Source organism: Leptinotarsa decemlineata, unplaced genomic scaffold (genome assembly GCF_025532065.1).
Source record: "Leptinotarsa decemlineata unplaced genomic scaffold, Ldec_3_MD MMD2_tig00001393_RagTag_RagTag, whole genome shotgun sequence".
Classification (NCBI taxonomy): Eukaryota; Metazoa; Arthropoda; class Insecta; order Coleoptera; family Chrysomelidae; genus Leptinotarsa; species Leptinotarsa decemlineata.
This window is the reverse complement of record NW_027412562.1, coordinates 6,196,705-6,219,317: the sequence shown is the minus strand read 5'-3', so window position 1 is coordinate 6,219,317 and position 22,613 is coordinate 6,196,705. Positions and strand designations below refer to the sequence as shown.

The 22,613-nt window shown below is 32.8% G+C and overlaps 2 protein-coding genes across 2 annotated transcripts in view; both read left to right on the top strand.

Annotated features, from left to right (window-relative positions):
• LOC111506170 (macoilin-1) overlaps nt 1-13,967 on the top strand; it is a 40,216-nt gene extending 26,249 nt beyond the window's left edge. The window contains exons 4-6 of the mRNA XM_074175909.1: nt 516-755; nt 5,671-5,980; nt 10,732-13,967. Coding sequence (XP_074032010.1) covers nt 516-755; nt 5,671-5,980; nt 10,732-10,943 — 762 coding nt within the window. The 3' untranslated portion in view covers nt 10,944-13,967. The remainder of the gene's footprint in view (nt 1-515; nt 756-5,670; nt 5,981-10,731) is intronic.
• Nucleotides 13,968-17,390: 3,423 nt separating this feature from the next.
• Nucleotides 17,391-22,613, top strand: part of Vps11 (Vacuolar protein sorting 11) — a 41,542-nt gene continuing 36,319 nt past the window's right edge. Inside the window, exons 1-6 of the mRNA XM_023170001.2 lie at nt 17,391-17,548; nt 17,599-17,667; nt 17,912-18,085; nt 19,007-19,203; nt 20,909-21,077; nt 21,133-21,222. Of these exons, the coding sequence (XP_023025769.2) occupies nt 17,534-17,548; nt 17,599-17,667; nt 17,912-18,085; nt 19,007-19,203; nt 20,909-21,077; nt 21,133-21,222 (714 nt within the window). The 5' untranslated portion in view covers nt 17,391-17,533. The remainder of the gene's footprint in view (nt 17,549-17,598; nt 17,668-17,911; nt 18,086-19,006; nt 19,204-20,908; nt 21,078-21,132; nt 21,223-22,613) is intronic.

Genomic DNA, 22,613 nt, shown 5'->3' with positions numbered 1-22,613 from the left:
TACATGTATTTCTTCATTCGTGGACGCTTTGTGTCATATTTTTTGTATATCAAGGGCCCGTCTCTTTTTTCACAATAATACTAGTATACTATCTTATTTAAAAAATATATAACTTTTTAGTTCGATGTTCTTTAAAAGCGTGTTTTTTAGTTTTTTAAAGTATATTAATTTTTTTAACAGAGTGGTGTCAAATCGGCAACCCTAAAGATGTAACTCAAAAGCAGACGAATTTGAGTTCATTTTAGTTAGTTATGGAAGAGTATAAAAATATCTAAAGTATTAAAAAAAAAACCATTTCTCAATACAATCAATGTTACCCAATTATTCTCTTTAAATTATTTGGAATTTAGTGTTACGATGCAAGAGTACTTCATTTTTAATATATCGTAAAATTAGGTTTTTTGAGTTGTATGTAATATTATTGTTTACGATGTCAAAATATCTACAAAAGAAGTACTTTTTGTCTGTTTTATGTAACTCATAAATTAATGTTGCTTATAGTGAATTCATTTTAGGTTGCTGCTCTGACAACATCCGAAAAAGTTTCCAAAGGAGAAATATCTTCCCTGCAAAGGGAATTGGAAGATGTACAACAGAGGCTGCAGAGCGCCTTAAGTACAAAATCTTCTGATAAACAAACTATGAGTAATTTAGAAAGACGAATAGCAGAAGAAAGGCGGCTGAGATCGAATGTGGAATCTCAGTTGAACCAAGAAAGGAAAAATCGAAAACAGGAAGAAGCTCGTGCTGCACAGGTAATTAAATTAATTGCAATCTGGCAACTGACAGCTCTATCTTGAAGTTGGACATTTTTGAGCTTATACGTACTCAGAAAGTTTTGACATACGCGCGCTATTTGTATTATTTACAACTTGAAAGATTCATCTCGGCCCAAAAATGGAATTAAGTCGTGAACATTTTCGTGCGATTATTTTTTACAACTTTCGACGTGGATTAACTCAGCAACAGTGCGAGGATGAACTTAATTCAAGTTTTGGCGGTGAAGCTCCATCAAGGAGCAGTGTTTATCGATGGTATGGTGAATTCTATCGTGGTCGTTCACTCTAAGACGAATTTCGTGAAGGTCGTCCAAAATCAGTTGTTGTTCCCAAAACCATTGACGCTGTGCGCGAACTGACATTGCAAGATCGTCAAGTGATCTATCGTGAGATTGAGACAACCTTAGACATTAGTGGGACCAGCATACATTCAATATTGCATAAACATTTGACTGTCAAAACAATTTGTTCGCGTTGGATCTCACACAGTTTGTCAATCGCTCAAAAAAAGGCTCGTGTCGATTGGCCGAAGGAAATGTTCAAAAAATACGATCGCGGTGCTTCGAAACACGTCTATGACATCGTGACAGGTGATGAACCGTGGATTCACGCGTCTGAGCCCGAAAGTAAACATCAGTCGACTGTATGGGTGTTTCAAGAATAGAATAGAATAGAATAGAAGTTTATTCATCACTAAAGTTCACATGTACAACATAAAAAAAATGTAAATACATGAAACTTTTGGACTAGTCACAAAGAGAGCTTAAAAGTAATTAAAATTTACAATATTATACATATACATTTTTGATAAGTAAAATATTAAAATATACAATGAACATCAACAATTTAAAAATTCTTGAAGAGAGTAGAACACCTTGTTTTTTAAAAATTCATTCAACCAACATTTTAGTTCATTCCTACTCATTAAACTTAACTCAGGATGAATAGCCATGAGTTTGTTATAACATTTAATACCTTGATATACATGGGAGTCTTGACCAACTCCTAATCGTGAGTATGGCTGGTATAATGTTTCACTGTTTCTTGTACAGTAATTATGTATATCTTTTTTTTTCCTCAAATAATTTTCATCTTTTTTAACGTATAATATGATCTGCAGCACATAAAGTGAGGGGACTGTGAGAATTCCTAGTTGATTGAACCATTTTCTACATGATGTTTTGGAGTGCACTCCTGCCATACATCTGACAATTCTTTTTTGCATAACAAAAACTCTATTCATATGTACAGAGTTACCCCAAAACATTATTCCATAACTTATTGTCGATTGCACTATTCCAAAATAAGCCAGTTTAAGGGTTTCCAGAGATATTGTACCTTTCAATTGCCTGATGATGAAGCAACTTGTGCTTAATTTATTTGTTAGATCATTAATATGAGGATCCCATGTCATTTTTTGATCTACTTTGATACCTAGAAATTTGATGTAATTCACCTGTTCTATTGTTTGATGATTAACTCTTATTAGAGGACTGAAATCATAATTTATATTTTTTGTTGTAAACACCATAAAAAATGTCTTGGACAAATTCACTAGCAATCCGTTGAACACACACCACTCATGAAAATCATTAGGACAAATATTTGCCTTGATTACAGTATCCTGTAATTTATTCTCAGAAATCAGAATATTAGTATCATCAGCATACATAATGATTTTTTTTGGCTCAGAGCATGAATAAACCATATCATTTATAAAAATTGTGAATAGAACTGGCCCCAATATAGACCCCTGAGGGACACCAATGTTCACAATATTTTCTTTAGATTTTTTACCGTTTATCACCACTATTTGTTGTCTGTCATGGAGATATGAAGCAATCCAATCACTTGTAACTCCTCGTATGCCAATTCGGTGTAATTTTTCCAAGAGTAGTTGGTGATCAACTGTATCAAACGCTCTACTTAGGTCAAAATAAAGAGCAATGGGATTTTGTTTATTATTAAGGCAGCTATAGACGGTAGTATTGAGATCAGATATGGCGGTATTTGTTGATTTGTTCCTTCTAAATCCATTCTGACAATCAAATAATAAGTTATGTTGATTCAAAAATTTATTGAGACGTTCATTATATGCCATATAAAAAATTTTGGCTAGTTGGCTCTGAAAGCAGACATTTCGGTAATTATCTACTATCTCTCTAGATCCTTTGTTTTTGAAAATTGGTATAGATTTAGAGGCCAATTCAACAAAAGATGTTCGCACACGAAGCTCTTCCAAGCAAATGGTCGCCTGTTTTTTCGGAAAAACTGGACATGTCGCAAAAGTACCACTAGAACAACGCAGAACAGTCAATTCTGAATGGTACACAACAATTTGTTTGCCAGTTGTCTTCCAAGAAATCAGGAAAACCAACCGCTGAAGACGGATCACTCTTCACCACGACAATGCGAGCTCTCACACATCGACTCAAACAACTGCATTTTTGAGCACCCATAACATCGATTTGATGAGTCATCCGCCGTATAGTTCTGACTTGGCATCGAATTACTTCTTTTTATTCCCGCACGTAAAAAACAAACTGAGAGGTCAACGTTTTTCGACACCTGAAGAAGCGGTTGCTGCATTCAGAATGCATGTTTTGGAGATACCTCAATCAGAGTGGCAAAAGTGCTTCGACAATTGGTTCAAACTCATGCAAAAGTGTATAGATCTTCATGGAGAAAATTTCAAAAAACAATAAAGTGATTTTCGATGATTAATATTTGTTTTTGTTCTCTAATCCCGAAATATAAAAGGCAACCGTCTTATTTGAATAATTCAATAGTTATTTTTACTCCATCTTTATTTTTTTTTACCCACCCCAAATATTTATGATTTGCAACTTGAGTAATTAATTTATAAGTTATTATTTGGTATCAATCAATATATTTTTTGCTTGAACGTCATAAAAACAGATTTTTTCTCATTTAATGTTTCATTTTATCTAATTGACCTATTTTATTGAAAAGGGTATTATTTTTGGCATGAGTTCGATGATCTGGACGTCATCGATATGTGGTTTCAACCCACATTGGATATGCTGCATAAGCGATTTGGGGTCATGGTCATCTCACATTGAATTGATGTGAACTGGCCATCGAGATTGTGCGATTTGACCCCGTTAGACTTTTTCGTGTGGGGTTTTCTTAAGTCGCAGGCGTATGCAAATAAGTCACAAACCACAACGGTCCTCAAAGCCAACATAACCCATTCCATCGCTCAAATTCAGCCTGATTTATGAGCCAGAGTCATGGAAAATTGGACGTTATGGATGCGCACCACCCAGAGAAGCCATGGCGGACATTTGAACATATTCCACACAAAAAGTCTCTCTTGATATTCTCAAGCTTTCATACCACAGTTTAATGCAGTCAGTAATTTTCTATGGTCTTGAACAGTGGGGCTTATCAGCTGAAGCTGATGAAGTTTTTGTTATTCAGAAAAAGGTAATCGGAATTTTGGCTGGTGCATCTTCAAGTGAATACTGCAAGCCATTATTCATTCGTTATAGTTTATTAACAATGCCTAGTTTGTATATCAACCAAACACCATATATACATATATATATAAATGAGCAAATCCATGAACATTTCACCAGAAATAACTCTCAACTACATCAACCTTATAGTAGATTGACAGTATCAAAGAATCACCCCGTGCGTTGTGGGGTTAAGCTATATAATAAGCTTAGTGAGGACATTAAATCTCACAGGAGAATCGAGAAGTTTCAAGGATCATTCGAAAAAAAAGAAGGAAAATATTTGCGTACCAAGAGTACCCACAATGGTACTTCTTGGTATTGATGAATGAGAAATTGTAAAGGCTTTGAGGAAACACCCTCAGTTTGATTCATTTTTTTCGTAGTTTTCAATTTTCAGAAGAATCAAGATGTTTCAAAGATCATTCGAAGAAAAGAATGAAAAATGTTTGCATGATGAATGATAAATTGTAAAGGCTTTGAGGAAACATCCTCAGAATCGAGAAGTTTCAAGGATCATTCGGGAAAAAAAAAAAAAAAAAAAAAAAAAAAAGGAAAATAATTGCATACAAAGAGTATACACAATGGTACTTATTAGTACCATTAGACTTTGAGGAAACATCCTTAGTTTGATTAATTATCTCTGTATTTTTCAATTTTCAGGAGAATCGAGAAATTTCAAAGATCATTCGATACTACTCTATGGATGAGTTTATCCTTGAATCCTAATTTGAATGCAGCTCATCAACTTTTTTTATGTATTTGTTATGTTTTATATTGACTTCTTTATGTTTGTTTCACCTGTTGAATCAGCCAGTATTTTATGATGATGTTATGTTTTTTTTTTCTAATGTGATCGTGAAGGAAAACTGATTCAGTAAATGTTTGATTGATTGATTGAATAGGTCTTTCAAACGAATAACATTTTTTGATGATATCCCACACATACACTTTGTTTTATTCAAATTTAAAGATGGAAGCGCTTAATGAAAGACTAGGTTATAGAATCAGTAAATCTCGTGACAAGCTTTAATATCATATAATTTCTGTAATGCAGTACATAATCTGCTTGGTTTGATTCAATTCAAAGTTTAGAAAGAAGAAATTTTTTTCTGTTCTATATTTTCCTATCTGGTAACTATGAGTGGCTAGCACTTGTAATAAAAATTAAAGCTTCATATATTTTCTACATGTTGGTTTCTTCAAAACATTACTTGTATCCACATAACTACACAATTGGATAAATATTTTTTACTTTATTAGTATTTCGTATTTAAATAACACTTCACTTCACAGTTTACAAAACTGTTTTCAGTATATGATAGCTTAGATAGTTTCCAGTTAGTTCTGAATACATCTGAAGAAGTTATTGCAATAACTCACTCATAATAAAGAATTATATTATTCAGGTTGCAGCGCAGCAATCTACGAGAGGCGAATGCACGGAAGCGTGCAAGGCCCGAAGAAGAGAACTCGAATCGGAAATTTCCGATCTCCGAAACGCCACCCATTGGCAGGACGAGCGGTTTCAAGCCCTCGAAAGGGATAACGCAGCCCTGGCCGAGCAAATGCGAGACATGGATATGCTGATATCCGCTTTGTCGGCGATGCAAGAGAAGAACGCGCATCTAGAAAACTCGCTGTCGGCAGAGAACCGCGTCAAATTGGATCTCTTCAGCGCGCTCGGTGAGGCCAAGCGGCAGCTGGAGCTCAGAGAAAGTAAGTTTTTCATTTAACATGCTCAAAGAGTTTGCATGAAATATTTTGTAAAAAATGGAATTAAGTGCTCAGAAACACTTCAAATGTTGACAGTGACATACGGTGATTGTACTCTCAGTCAGAAAAATATTTACTGTGAATCAAAATGCTTGCCCTGGACGCCCCGTCACATCAACAATCAATGGAAATGTTGAGAAAGTGAAGAAAATTGTTATGGAGAATCGTCGAAACACTATTAGAGAAGTTGCTGAGGATGTCGGCTTATCGGTTGGCTCATACCACGCAGTTTTTTTTTTTGGAAATTTTGGGCATGAAGGGTGTGACAGCTAAGTTCTTTCCAAAATTGCTTAATTTTTTGCCAAAAAAACCGCCGCACGAGCATCGCCCAGAAATTATTGAATGACGTCAACGGCGATACAAATTTGCTTAAAAGTGTAATAACTGGTGACGAATCGTGGGTATATGGGTATGAAATTGAAATCATAGTCCAATCGTCCCAATGGAAGAGACCAGTTAAGCCAAGACCAAAAAGAGCACGTCAAGTTCGATCAAATGTTAAGGTTTTGCTCACTATTTTCTTCGTGGCATAGTGCATCAGAAGTTCTTGCCACATGGTCGTACGGTCAGTAAGGAGTATTATCTTGAAGTTATACACCTCTTACTATGAGCAATAGGAAGGAAATGTCCGGTATTATGGATAAACAATTCATGGCTTTTGCATCATGATAATGTACCTGCTCACTCGTAATGCTTTAGCCACCATATTCACCAAGTTTGGCTCCCTGTGACTTTTTCCTGTTTCCAAGGAGATAAAAACCGAATCGCTGAGAAAGCTCAAGGACATACCAAAAAGCGCTTCGAGGATTGAAGGGAACTACTTTAAAGGGGACAAAATATAAATTGATGAATAAATTAATATTTTTTTGAACAAAATCTGTACTAGATCAGCTCATGTCCATTGAGGGTGTCAACTCATTCATAGTTAAGTCAAAGACTTTTTGCTAGATAAATGTTTTTATTCAGTTGAGGAATATCTCTGTATTAACTACAATTGGCCCGATATTAATTTTTTTTGTTTTTATTCTTACTACCTGTTTTCATCTTTCAACTTGAGTCTTCAAATGTACTGTTTAGATTTATTTATTTATTTTTATGCATCATGTATGTTATGTGGTTTTTTATATAACATGTATATTGGACCATGTATTTATAATACATTTCTGAACTCATGCGCATTCAAGCTAGGGTATCAGAAGACTGACTATAAGTATTCTGATATTCTGCTACTTTTGAATTCATCTACGAGCTGAAATTGACCCAAGACTTCTTCATTAAGTCATGAATAGAGAAATGAACCTTCCATCTAGAACGCAACTGATTGATTTCAGTGTAAATTCAAGAAGAACCAGAGTGTCGGAGTTGTTTAAGGTTCTCTACCGTGGTACTAGTTATGGCTCAAATGAATCCATAAATAGAATGCTTAGGCTAGCAAATGAGCATCATTATCGACTCATCTGATTCATTCACATATTCTTTCAAAAATCAGCTCAAATTTATTGACCTACTATGAAGAAACTGCTGATTATTATCACTAATAATCAATCGATATTTTTGGTATTCCATATTATTTTTCAATTGTCTTTTTTTCTCTCTCATACTGTCTATGTTTTTATTGTAAAATGGCAAGTCTGTAAACAAATGAAAGAATAAATAAACTCTAATGAGATGAAACCTAATATATAGCTAAAACTAAGGCAGTGATAATAGCCTACAACTTACTAACGTTGAATTATCAATACAAATCAACTTGATCTCTTAGCAGATGAATTCATTAATTCAAGTGTTTGGCGGATAAAACCTAATCAGGGTACATCGTGATGATCGTCGGATAGCTGTATTTTGGGAAATATTAAAATTTATATCCTGTATATTTTCACATTTCTGAATACCTAACATAATTCTAATGTGAGTTTATGTAATACACCCTAAACCAAAAATAAACCGTTCTCGAAATATTGATTTGTTTACTCAAAGAAACTAGGTATTCGGCCCTCAAGGGATTCCCCCATTAAACTCAAAACTATATTCCCAACTGGAAAATGTCGAATGCAATGAAATCTTCAATTCAATCTCACAGACTTAAATATATTTTCAGTATATAACCAGCAATTTTTTTTCTTCAACAGTTGATTATAAATAGAAAGTAGATAAACTTCCACTTCTTTTGAGTATTTGTTTATATATTTCTACCTGTGAGTATGCCTTCATTACAATGTGGGTTATTGTTTTTCAAGAAGGGTTAGTTGGGTAACAGGATACATTTTTCTAAAAAAACAATTATTTTCTTGCCAACGTTTTGAATTTAATTAAGTTTTTCTTCTGGGCTCTGTAACAATGAATTTTCATAAACATACCTCCCATAAAACTCATAACTGTTATCATTTCAATTTCACGGGAAATCATGAAATCAAACAGTTCTGGAGGCACTTAGCAATCATGAATTGGTCCCAAAAATGGGTAAAGAAACTTTTAAGAAACTTGTACACGAAATGAAATTTACGTACGGAAAAGTTGACAGGAAAAGCATTCTCATTGAACGTCAAGAAATAATAGCATGGAGAAGAAACTATCTAAGAAAAATTGACGAATTTCGGAAGCTCAAAAAAAAATTGTACTTCATGGACGAGACATGGGTTAACCAAGGACATACGGTCAAAAAAGTATGGCAGGATGGTAATATAACAAGTGCACGACAAGCCTTTATTGGAGGTTTGTCAGTTGGGTTAAAACAGCCATCTGGAAAAGGTAGTCGTCTGATAGTTACGCATATAGGAAGGGACAGTGGATTTTTACCAAATGGTGAATTAATATTTAAATCTAAGAAAACAGGCGACTATCATGAAAAGATGAATGTGGAGATGTTTGAAAAATGGTTTGAAGGCATCATTCAACTTGTGGAACCTGGGTCTGTCATCGTCATGGACAATGCCCCATACCATAGTCGACATTTAGAACCATTACCGAAACAATCATGGAAAAAAGCAGCAATTCAAGAATGGTTAATTAATAAGCATCCAATATAACAAAGATAGTTTAAAGGCAGAACTACTTCAGCTAACAAAATTACACACAGACAAATATAAAAAATTCGCAGTGGATGAAATGGCGTTAAGTCGTGAAATTACAGTTTTAAGGTTACCACCATACCACTGCGAATTAAACCCAATAGAATTAATCTGGACGCAAGTAAAAGGATAGGTGGCACGAGAAAACAGAACATTTAAATTAGTGGACGTGCAACATCACCTACAAGAAGCTATTCGAACTGTTTCTGCAGAAGACTGGAAGAAATGCATGCAGCATGTTTTGAAAGAGGAGCAAAAAATGTGGGACGTAGACAACCGTATTGAACACAATATTGAACCAATCATAATTCACTTTGATGATAGCGGTAGCAATAGTGACGAATCTGAGGTTGAAGATTAGACGAAAATTTGTACATTTACATTTATATTATATTCTATTATCAAAAATTTGTAATTTGTATTTTCTAGTACCCCTGACGATGAGTTTAAGTTACTCGAAAGCTTGAGAATAGTTATAAAGAGTTCACTTATCAATTGCTGCAACCCAATAGTGAAAAAAAGTTATATATATATATATATATATATATATATATATATATATATATATATATATTGTGTTTTTTATTAATATTGTTAATTTATTTGGTACCTACTATAATTACCACGATTATTACTCCGTTTTCATAAGGCCCACCTAATGACTACAACGATTAGGTAAATTACGATATTGCAAAGTTTTAATGAAATAAATAAAAAATGTGTATGAATATTTTAACTAATTGTACTAAGAATTTTTCTTTCATTCTTAACCCTCTCAAAAATTAATAAGCACGCCCCCGATTTGCTGTCAACTGGGCTTACTTCTACACTCATTCATTATTGGTTTTAGTATAGTCTCTCATATGTTCTGAAAGTCGTATTTTAAGATATCGTCCGGTTCGACCAACATAACATTTGGAACAGCTTTCGCAGTTCAATTTGTACACTATGTTGGATTGTATGTCTTGCGGTGTTTTAGATTTTTCTTGTTTTCAGAAAAATACTTTCCAACTGTATTTTCATTTGAAAAAGTCACTTTGATATGTTTATTACTAAGTAACATTCCAAGCCATTCTTCTGTTTCGTGTCCTTGTGTAGTGTTGTTGTCTCGAAAATTTTATTATATCAGGTAGTGTTTTTTGGATTTATGTAATATGTCTCATGTTTTTAAAATAGTTATATTTTCAACATAAAGAAACTCCCTTTCCGTGAGTAATTTAATTAAGGATCTATGATTCTCCGTGGGAGGTATGTTTATGAAAATTTATTATTACAGAGCCCTGAAGAAACGTTGGCAAGAAAACAATTGTTTTTTCAAGAGAAATTGATCCTGTTTCCCAAATAATCCTTCATGAAAAAAAAACTGTGATCACTAAACCAGTTAATTATGTCATTATTGTATACATAAGTGATTTTTTTTTTATTAGAATGCGAATGTACATCTACACTGAAACATAATACTGTAACCATTGCGATTACAAGCTGCCGATGAGGAACTTAAGAGACACCTATTGAAATGTTCAAATTTGAAAAAGTTCAAATTTGAAAAAGTTCAGATCTTCATCATGGTCTAATGGCTACGAGTACTTGCAGACTTTCTCTAATGTGCTCGTTTGTGAATTTCAGACGCCAACAGAAACCAAGAGAAAGAAATCGAAGAGCTGAAGAGTAAAATAGCGCAGGTCCTTGCTGTGATGCCGAACGACTCGTTTGGCAGCCCCCCGCCCTCCAATAACATTTCCAGAGTTCGTCTGGCCGAAAGTCCCCCGTCTAACCTCGACCCGAACGCGACGGCCTACACCCCCAAAGGCGCCCTCGTGGCTTCCACGGAAGCCTGATTTTGTTTCCTCCCCCGCCCCTCGTACTGAGCCTCAGTTTCACCTGCTGACGCTGTTTATTGTTACGTTTGTACCTGTGTTATTCTCCTGTTTTGGGAATCGAATGCTGATCTGATTTTTTTAACCGGGGCGAAGCGTGAAAAGTTGGTGAATAAATTTTTGAAACGGATTATGGTTTTTACTCGACATAAGGTTTACTAGAACCTGGAAATTGAGTCTTGTTAGGTACTATCTCATACGTATCTCAAAGAATACCGGTGAAATATTGAAATTCAAAAGTCAAAATAGGTTTTTCAAAAACAGAAATAAAAAATGCACATAATAATCTGAAGATGAGATAATTTTCCCTCAGAAGCACCAATTGATTTGTTTTTCTGGTCGACATGAACTTACCCAAGGTGTCATAATGAGAATAATAATAATTTTAATTATAAAGAAACATTTTCACCAATTCCATTTCTATTTATAATACTATTGCATCTTTGACAAATGTTATGGTAAGTATACTTTGTTTCGAAATGTAGAAAAATTACAAGACACTCTCCAAATTTTGATCTCTGGTAAAAAATTAATTTTCAAGAAATATCAATAGTAGCCTCAGATTCAAAATTTGACTGAACAGTCCGTTCGTGATATCCCAAAAAGGTTTCTTTCAAACATTATTGTTTCGTGTTGGTTAAAATGTGAATGTCACGAAAGCCCTTGACCACCCTACAGAGTATTTTTTTAAATCGACAATTCAAACTCTCAAATAGTCGTAATCCGTTGATTGTACCTATGCAACAGTTTAAATAAAGGAAGCTGGTTTGTTGTCAATTATAATTGATGAATAGTTTAAAATGGTGAACATAGACAATTGACAGTTTGAAATGTCGATCATAGAAAATTACCAGTTTGAATTGTCAAATTATAGCTAATCGATAGTTTGAACTGACGATTGTCAAAAATATTCAGTAGTATTTCAATGCCTTCATAGGATAAGGTTCTAACAAATAAAATGGAATATTGCTTTTCAAAATAATTGGACTCATGCTTGAAAATAGTATCTTGGTGCATAATGAGGGAATATAGGTATGATACGGTCTTTTACTTAGATTGGAGAAAGATTCAAAATTTTCCATACATTAATGTACAATGACTTTCTTATTCAAAATTATTCAGAATCCTTGTTCACCAATAAAGTGATTTGGAAGTTGTTCAGTAACAACATATATTTAAATGGAAAAGGTTCAGGAAATCCACAAAAAAAGTTGCATTTACAGAAACGTCAGTTGACAGATAATCTTTGATAAAACATTTTAGTTTACATGTGTTTAATGACTTGCACGATGATTAATTCATGTGTATCTACATAGATTAATTAAGTAGTATGATGTTGCGCTCTATGTATCTACATAGATTAATTAAGTAGTATGATGTTGCGCTCTATTTGAGATGTGATTTAAAAATTTGTTTCTGAAATTGTTAAATATTGTGCAAAAATATTCTAACGCAAACTTTGAAGGAGTTAAAACCATCGTTAGGAAGACTAAATAAATAATTTATACGTACAAAGATTTTAGACAATTCGTTTTGGGTGAAAATAAGTTTAGTGTAAAGAAAATCTTTTTCTCTTCATATACCAGTTTCTTTTCCCCATTCTAACAAAAATCAATCAGGAATCTAATGAAATTTCTTTTCAAGTGAAATGAATATAAATTAGTTGATGTTGATGTGGTTAAAAACAATATTTGTTGAACAAAAATGTATTTTTGAATATACGAATTATTTCAACGAACAAAATAACAGTCTTAAATATGGCTTTTGTCATTAAAATATCACTTTGAACAAATTGAATAAGAATGTTGATCTATGAATGGCAAAAAAATTTTTTTTCAAAATTACTTGATTCGTTTTCCCTATAAATTTTTATAAATGAATCACAAGATTCATGATTCAACCAAAACTGTTTTACTCTTTTTTTTTAACAAATGTATTTTGTATCAAAAATTGATGTCTATCCATTGGACAACCTGTTGAAAATTTCCGTACAAGGCAGTTATATAAGTAAAATGAGATCCATCTGTTTAACTATATGAGCCACATCTAGTGGTGAAAAAATGAAGCTCCCCTTTGTAACAGCAGCCACAAAATAAAACCTGGTGTAACTGAGGCCGCAGGAGAATAACACTGGTTGATAATTATTTTGCGTAATTTCCGTAATAATCTCGTTTGTTAGCTTAAAATAATGTGATATGATTATTTATATGATTAGAAAACCTGAACCTCGGGGAGCGTAATAATCCCTTATTTTTTTGTATAATTGAGCACAAGGGTACTGATTTTTCTGAAAAGAACTTGCTATTGGCTGACTCGAATTGATCTCTGTTGAATAAAACTTAAATCTTGTTTAACAAGTTGAATGAAACCTTGTATTTATTTGGGGTTGTTTGTTCGATAAAAAATTCAAAGGCCACGATATTGATCCATTTTATTTCTTGTTTTACTTGAGTTGACTGGTTTTAATGTGAAAATATATACGGTAGGAAGTACAATCAGTAGTTTTTCTTCAATTCGCTCGGTTTTAATCAATATTTGGTGCTTTTGAGTTTCTTATATCTCTTGGAATAAAGTTTATTTTGTTTAGGGTGAAATCTTCATTATTTGACATTGTCTTTGACAGAACTTTCATTGATATTTTTCTAATATTGTTTAACAATAAAGATGTCAAGTTTCAAAAACTTAATAGTTGGGTATTCATTTATCCCACTGTTGTACTTAAAGTTTATGTATTTTTGATTTTTAAAAATCGTTGATTAGAATTGTTATTTTTTTTGTGGGGGGTATGACCTGTAAAATTATCAAACTAATGGTTGTATATGACGTTTTTGAAACGGTTGGTAGACAGATATCTCGATCAGAGGTTGAAACAAGATCTGTTATTTATTTGCCATATTTATTCGTTTTCTTATTTTTGTAACTTCTACTATTTATTTTTTTATTGTTTAATATTATTTTATTTTGAATAAATCCTTTTGCCGCTTTTTTCTTTGTTTATGATATTTAGGTAGTAATTGCCTCGAACATAAGTTAGCATAGATTTTTGCTAGCTTTTGTCTTTTGTTCATATATTGAATTGACCAACTGAATGGTTCAAAAAACACCGTTTTTGTGGATATTTCAGTATTTGATCCAGGTGATTGTACTCCCTGTGTGTTAGGGGTGTACCAGGAAAGTTTGGAAATACTGGAGGAGGATTTCTTTAAAGAATTATTTGGTAAGTTATTTCTAGATTATAATAAGAGTTGAAGGGAATAATATTGAACTGAATTGCTGTTGTGTACATTAGCAAACATAAATTTGTTTGTTTGAAGGTGACTGACAATGTTTCATGATGAATTTCATTACTTCTGACTTCTATTGTCTAATATTATATAAAATGATTTGAAATCCCCAAAAGAACCAATACAAATGAAAAATTAAAAACAATTGCTGAAAATAACAATTATATTTAGCAAAGAAACCCTGAAATGAAATTACAGTGAAATAAAATACAAGTAAAAATAGAACAATTGAACAAAAAATAAGCCAAGTTATTTCACGATGTTTCGATTGTTAGTACCCACAATCGTCTACGGGTGATGACTGGACTTATTCCTCCGAGAGATGACTATTTATGGGTCATTCGAGTACTTTCACTTATCTTCTCATTCGGCTTCACCGGTTAAGCAGGATTTGGCCATTTTTGCTTGATTATGTGTTTCCATATGTTGCGTATTTCTACGCTAGCTTGACTGAATACATTGTTAGACAACAGGTATGCAGCTTCTTTGAATTTCCCCCTAAGTTAGTATTCCTCCCTGTGTATGATATCAGCTTGGGACTATTCGATGTTATATTAATGGGTCCAAATCAGGAATAGCAGAGCATGGTTTAGGAGGAAATTCAAAGAAGCCACATACATGTTGTCCAATAATGTATTCAGCCAAGCTAGCGTAGAGATACGCAACATATGGAAACCCATCATCAAGCGAAAAATGGGCAACTGCCGCCAAACGGTCATCTTCCGCTAAACCGGTGAAGCTAAATGAGGAGATAAGTGAAAGTACTCGAATGACCCATAAATAGTTATCTCTCGGAGGAATAATTCCAGTCATCGCCCGAAGACGATGTTCTATTTTTTACATGTAGGGTTTTTTTTTGCTCAATATAATTTACTTTCAGCTATTCTTTTTAATTTGTATGTGTTAGGAATCACACGTTGAAAGGTAAGACCTCGTTAGTACTTAGCTCAAGTTTCTGAACTTCTGAAAGTTGTCGTTCGTATGGGAGCGACAGCTGATTAACGAAAAACAGATTTTAAACAGATGGTTCTTTCAAGGATTTCAAATCATTTTATATAATATTAGACAATGGAAGTCCGAACTAATGAAATTCATATAATTTTGTATCAGGTTTTTTACAAAAATCCTTAACATAAGAAGAGTTGCATTGAGGTAATGTACTAATGAACCACATCATATATACTTGAGAGATTACTGAAATATAAAATACAAAAATGTTGAAAAACAAAAAACAGCCATCAATAAATAAATGTAAGTTGCAGAGAACATTGAGATAAAGTTAAAAAAAGAATAAATTCAAACACATTGTACTTGTACTGCTAACTTAGTGACATAACCAGCTCAACTTTTTACTAGGCTTTCATTTAATAATTAAAAACCACCCCCAGAAAGTCCTAGAACTTTGAGGCTATAGTTAAACGTTATTTTGCCCACTTAGTATTAAAATTTGCTTTTTTTAATTCTTCAGAGATGTTTTCATATTCAAAATATTAACCTTTACAGAAAGGGGCACATGTTTTCAAAAATCGAGATATGTTCAACAAAGCAAGATTGCAACATTCACCAAAATCACCTTTTACCTGATCAGCATGAAATTTATTTGCACCAAAAAGACCTATTTTGAACAACATTTATGTTGTCCAATAGAAAAACTAATATTTTTGGGCAGTTTCAAAAAATATTTTGTCGTTTATATTAGTTGAAAATTGTCAAACAAGTCGAGTTTTGTGAGCGCATTTGGATGTATTCAAATTCATATATTGTTTATGTACCTACTCTTTATAATGAATGAACATTTTTCAATGTTACCACAGTTGCAAAATACAAGATTCATATTTTCATGTGTTTTTTCCAATTGACCGAATTCAAAATATTACAGGAAACATTTGTTTTGAGTTGATTTTCATCTATTATGTTGAATTGATTGAATACATTGATCTGTTTGAAAACTCGAGTCAATTTTGTATCAATTACTTATTGACAATGACCAAGTTACAGAAATCCTGTGACTCTTTTAGACAGTTTACGAAACTGCTATACATGTTTATAAAGTTCTTTTCGAATTTGCTGGAACTTTTCAAGTATTTATGTTCACAGCAAAGTGATGAGTTCAAGCGAAAAATTCAAATGACTGCCATTTATTCAGAGTCTAATTGTCTTAAATTATAGATGACACAACATTTTTAATTAATTATGATAAAAACGTTCTTCATTTAGCACCTTACAATTACTATTTTGACCAACCATAATAAGCTACAAATATGACTAGTCATTTCAACCAACACTATATTTCATGTACGGGGGGGGATGTAGCCTGACAACCACTTTTCTCTCGGTACGCCTTAATAAAAAGTAAAACTGGAACCTCTGACGTAGAATAAATTCGAAGTAAGCACTTTTCCAATCACCAAAAATGCAGTACTTCTTCTTGGCTCCCTTCACCAACTGAGTTGGCAGGAAATAACGAAAACTGAACCAGTTTCAGTTTTCTTCATCTCCTGAAAACGTCGACTTGGTTGTTGGAACGAGCGTTGCAAAGTATTGCATTCCTGTTGATTCAGAAAATTGCTTCTTTTTGAATGGGTACGCTTTGTTAAATAACAATTAATCATAAAGTTACCCACACGTGGATATAACATTTCAAAACCATAGATCGTATGTCATTACCCAAAGAGTGTTCCGTGTCATTACTGTCAGAACTAGAGATGGGGCATACCGCTTCTTTTTTGGAACGTTCCACTCGCAATCGCGACTGGAAAATACCGCGACAGATTACCAAGATAAATACAGGTGAAACTGCACGAGAAGGAACGAAGTACCAAGCGGTATAGAATAGCTTGTGGATGATATATCGCGTTCCATTCTTACCTACAGTAAAGCACCATGACAGAGATTCGGTTTCATGACAGTTAGCGAAATGGTATAAGGGTACTTACAGTAAACTGAGGCGACGCGATACAATACTCTGCGATATACCGTCAAGCATCATTCTTGAATACAGCAACGGTACGATATTCAAAAATCGCCCTACAAAATACCGCAACAGTACGATATAAAAAAATCGCGTTACTAAATACCGTTCCTCAAATACCGACCCTCCTTTAGTCAGAACTGTCAGAAGTCGATTTCCTGAAAATGAAAAATGACAAGATAAAAACAAAAACAACAAATTAACAAAAACAAATATAAGGGGTGTCTTTTACATGAAAATTGATTCAATGGTATAATAAACTTTATAATCATTGGATATTCATCTATGAGCGAATAATGGCATTTTTGGAGGTATATTTTCTTTATAATTTTATTCCCAATTATTACTTGGTTTGTTTTAGTGGAGAAAATTTCACTTCTTTGATCTCAAAAAAGATGTGGATGAAGGAAAAATTGGCGAGTTATTTAAGGTAAATTCATTGTCAATTTTTTTCTTGAGGGAGAGATATTGAAGAATTTTGGCTTTCTAGTATCTATTTTGAGTAGAAAGCAGTTTCAAATAATACTATTCCAATATGAATATTATATTATTGTCATAATGTACCCCTACTTTTGTAACTTTCAAGCATTTTTTTTTAATATCAGCTGTTTCAGGTCTTGGGTTCCAAACAATCTTGAAATTAATATTTTTAAAATTTTAATTTACAATTTTAGGAAAGCAAGGTAACAACTACTTCAAGTGGTAATAATCATCTGGTATTGAGTGACTCTTTAGGTCAAATTTACTTGATATCCCGATCTTGGTATGTCACAAGTTTCAGAGCATATGAAATAAGAGTTGATCTGACGCATCAATTGAAGAATTCTCCATTATTGGTTACCATTGGGGTAAGTTGAGGTAGTTCCAATCAATGTTTTTGGTAAAATTTTGTTTTTCATGCCCACAAAAGTCTCTGAAGAACTTATAATAAATAGATTCACATATTTCTGACAGGTGATCACGAAATCAAACAAACAATTTGGCTTGTTCAGGGACTCACTTCTGACAAGACAAACTTCTACCATAGCATTTTTTTGAGCAGATTTTTATTCCATTTTCTCTATATAGATTAGATCATCATTTAATAATTTATAATATGATTCCAAAAGAAGGTTATTCTGGTGAAACGAAAGTTTTTTAGTCTGTGAAAACATTTGAAATGGGCAAATGAAGGTCCGCAACATGTTATTGTGAAAAAAGATAACAAATGTCACCGAAATTGAGTTCCTAAAAGGTTCAGTTCTTTAGTTTCAACTTTTAGGTAACCGTTTATGTGCAAACCTGAAAAATGAAATTTTACATTTTTTTTTTATTCACAAACAACTACCCAGACTTTTCGGTCAGATTTTATAAGACACTTTGAAAAAATTTCAAACAAAGTATCAAATAAATAAATATTTGACAAAACTAGAGAATTGGTTATCATAATTATCATGTATAAGTAACAATATTCTAGTCAAATCATCAATTTTTAACTGTACACTTTTATATTTTTAACAACCATGTGTTATTAATTTTTCTATGAAAAACCTAGTATAGTATGTTCCATTCTGAATGGTATTGGCTTATCAACTGCCATGAACTACCTGGTTTAATCCCATTGTGTAGTAGTGTAGTGTAATATTGTGATTATCTTCCCTTTATTTGATTCGGGTTTTACAACTTGAGGGTTTAATTGGTTTCATTATAATCGTTTAGCCAATACCATATACTGTGAAACCTACTATACAATTTTCATTCTTATCTTAGCTATGTATATGACATTGTAGCAAGACGAACTTGGCACCAATCCCCTGATAAAAGTTTGGGATACAAGTAGATTGGATAAAAATGGCAGTCCCTATTGTCACCGAATTACTAGGGCAATGCCTGCCAACAAACCAGTACTGACCAGTGCGTTATGTGTCCATGAGGATTTGCTACTGATGGCAGTGGGATTTGTTGATGGATCACTTATTCTTTATAGGTAGTTATTTCTCACAGTAGAATCTTACACTTAAAAATGCATTGGTCTTCTTTGACTGTCATATAGGAAAATGGCAGTAAATTTGAAGGAACTTTTTTTTCTTCAGCAAACAAAAATAAAGAAAAGCTATGTAAAATAATTAGATATTGCATGAAAAGTGTTTTAATTTTTTATTTCTGTATTTTTATACAGAAAAGTGGAAAACTCTGAAAGAAAGAAGAAAGCAACTGAGCTTAAAATTAACTCCATACAGAAATGTGTAGATCATGTATAGAATTTATTCTCAGATACTAACTGGAAGAATCAGCCCTCCCTAAACGACTACTTTCACATGAATATAGAATTACACAAAAGAAAAAGTACTTTGGAAACATCTTCTTTCATATGAATATTGCATTATCTGAAAATCTCTTTTTCTTATTCAGTTTGTACTTCAAACATTCTTTATGCAATTTAAACATATTATATCATTTATATGCGTAGGAATGACTTTTTGAACTGTCATCTTGACATGAGATGATTTGTCTCTTTCCGATGCCGTAATGTTATTAATGCAATGAGTGCTTCGTTGTTGTCCAAAAAGTTGATGATGAGGTGAGAGACAGGTGTCTTATTCCGAAACTTCCAAGTATGCTATTGAGAGTGATAGTGTTTCCTGTAAGTGTAATTTTATATTGAAACTCTTTCATATATTGTATTGTATAGCATTTTTATGAATGATATATGTTTCAATTCCATGATGAATGATGGGAACACAAACTGAATAAGATAAAAAATGTCTTATACAATGCAATGTTCATTGGAAAGTAATCAAAACGTGTTTGAAAACTGTATTAAGGAGAGATACACACATATAAGAAAATGAATATTTCGCAATAAAATATCGAAATATTCATCTTTCCCAACTACCTACACAGTTCTGGTAAATACCTGCCGGAAAACAACTACTTCCTCGGCTGATACCACGCTGGATATTTGATTGTATCCGACAGGCATTTATTCCAGATACCTCACTGAGGCTGGTCTTTCAGATGTTTCTCGTTCATCCACAAGAAGGACCATGCTGAAATCATTCGAATAGATCACCTACATACCGGTTTCGAAGTATTAACTTTCATCAGTGCAGGAAAGATCCGACCCAAACACAAAGTGTCTGGGACTCGATTAATTTCAACGCGGTTCGGCTGCATGTATTGAACCTTCATCTAAGAGAAAGACTGTTAACAAGGAACAGCTCCATCTCGTGAAACAAAACCCCTAGCAGGTATACGAAAGTAGTAGTTGTATCAAAAGTACTCTTTCTTATAATTCAATGTTCAAGTGAAAGTAGTTGTCTCGGGAGAGTTTTTTATTCCGGTTTGTATTTGACAGTAACTTCTTTGCATGAACAGAGTTTATTCTGAAATATTGCTTTCTTCTGTATGAAGAGGGAGAAGTGAAGAGGCAAATCACCAATCTTTTTTGAAAAATATACCCCTTTCAATTTATAAGTGACTCCTTATTTATATGTCACGATTTGAATTAGCAAATAAAAGAGTTATTTTTATTTTCTCACTAGTGTCCAAACCATTTTGATAGAAACTCACAAGAAACTTTTTGTAGAACTTAACAAAAGAAATAGTGATCATGCTTACGAGTGAAAAAATGTTTTCAAAATCGTTGGACATTGCTATATTTCTGTAATTAATAGAATGATATTTTTCAGGGGCGACATTATCAGGGATAGACGTTCAAAGCAGAAGCCCCTGAGGCCAGCCAGCTCTGCTATAACTGGTCTAGCCTTCAAATCTACTGCTGCTAACGTTCTATTGTTTGTTGCAACTGAATCTTCAGTGGTTGTTTACAATATTACCCAGAAAGATAAAGAGCAAAAAGTATTTTTATTCTTTATTCGTATAACTGGTTGTAATTAATCATGTGATTTTTTAGTATCATTTAGATAATATAGGGTGCGAGAAAAAATGCAGTGTGCTTGCAGAGTCAATGCAAGAATGCCACTTTATGATAGGGACAAAAGACGTGAGTAGTATTTGTGTTTTTAGAGTCAACATTCATTGTTTGATAATTGACTAGTAAAATTCTATATATTTTGTTTTCATGGGGAGAAATAAAGTTTTATATATATGATTTATATTTCAACACAATTTTGCGTCTTAAAAAAGTCACAAAGCTCAATATATGCCCAATGTAGAAACAGTTTTAAAGTTGTATGAACAGGTGACCATTAAGATAATAGGGTTGGGGTCGTAAACCACAAAGAGTGGAGAATGAACACACATTCCGAGAATATGCGCAGAAACACCTGGAGACAGAGAGAAAAACTTAGTTGTCTAAAGAAACACTAATTTTTTACTGACAAAGTTGAGTTTTCTTAATGTACTCTTTCAATACAAAAAAAATTATGACAAAACAATTACAGAAATGCAATGAAAATTACATTTCGAAATATTAATATAAATATAAAAGTGGCCGAATTGAATTTACAGATCGACAATTATACTAAAACTTCAATATTTACAAATATTCTTCATAAACTTTGTTTACTTGGTAGTGAACTTTATCTAGCAGTAATCCTATTACAGACTTCCTGAATTCCTTATGACTAGATATAGATCGAATATAACATATATTTTTGAAGAAAATTTCAATTTGCATAGCATTTATTTGCTCCATACTAATGTGTTTGATATTCTATTTTATATAGATAAGATTTTAGGTACTACTTTTATACAATTTTAACATAGTTTTAAAACGTTTGTCAACAGGAAATTTTTCTTAAGACAATAAACGTATTTCTCTCTCTCTCTCTTTCTCTCCCTCTAAACATTGTCTTGGCATTGTAGATTAGATGAAGGATTTTTTTAACCAATATGGTTTTTGATATCAACAACGATAACACGTAATTATCAGATCTTGTATTGTATTTAGCAATAGAGCCAATTTCAGCACTATATTTTTCATTCATTCATGATTACGCTTTCTATTATAAAATGCTCATCAGTCAATTATTTTTTGGACAGTAAGTGGGGGTTTACAAGATTCTCTAGGTTTCACCTTGCACATACATTTTTCATAAAACCGATAACAATAAATTATTATTATTTCCATTTCAGATAACACTAATTTAATTTCTTGATATTCTTAGCATTCTCATATTGAAAATTTTTCATTCATTTTCATTTCTATTCGTTTTTATTTGATTTTTTCAACTAAGCATACGAATGTTTCAGTCCTTTATTTGTATTTTTAATGTTTCATTAATTTTATCATGGATTGCAAATCTGTTGTTATTTTTAAACAATAAAATTCCGATCCTCTTTCATTCTCCAAGAAACATTGTCAACCATATTGAAATATCTTAGGAAAATGAGAATTCTATGACAATTTAAAAATAATGTAAGCGATTAAAT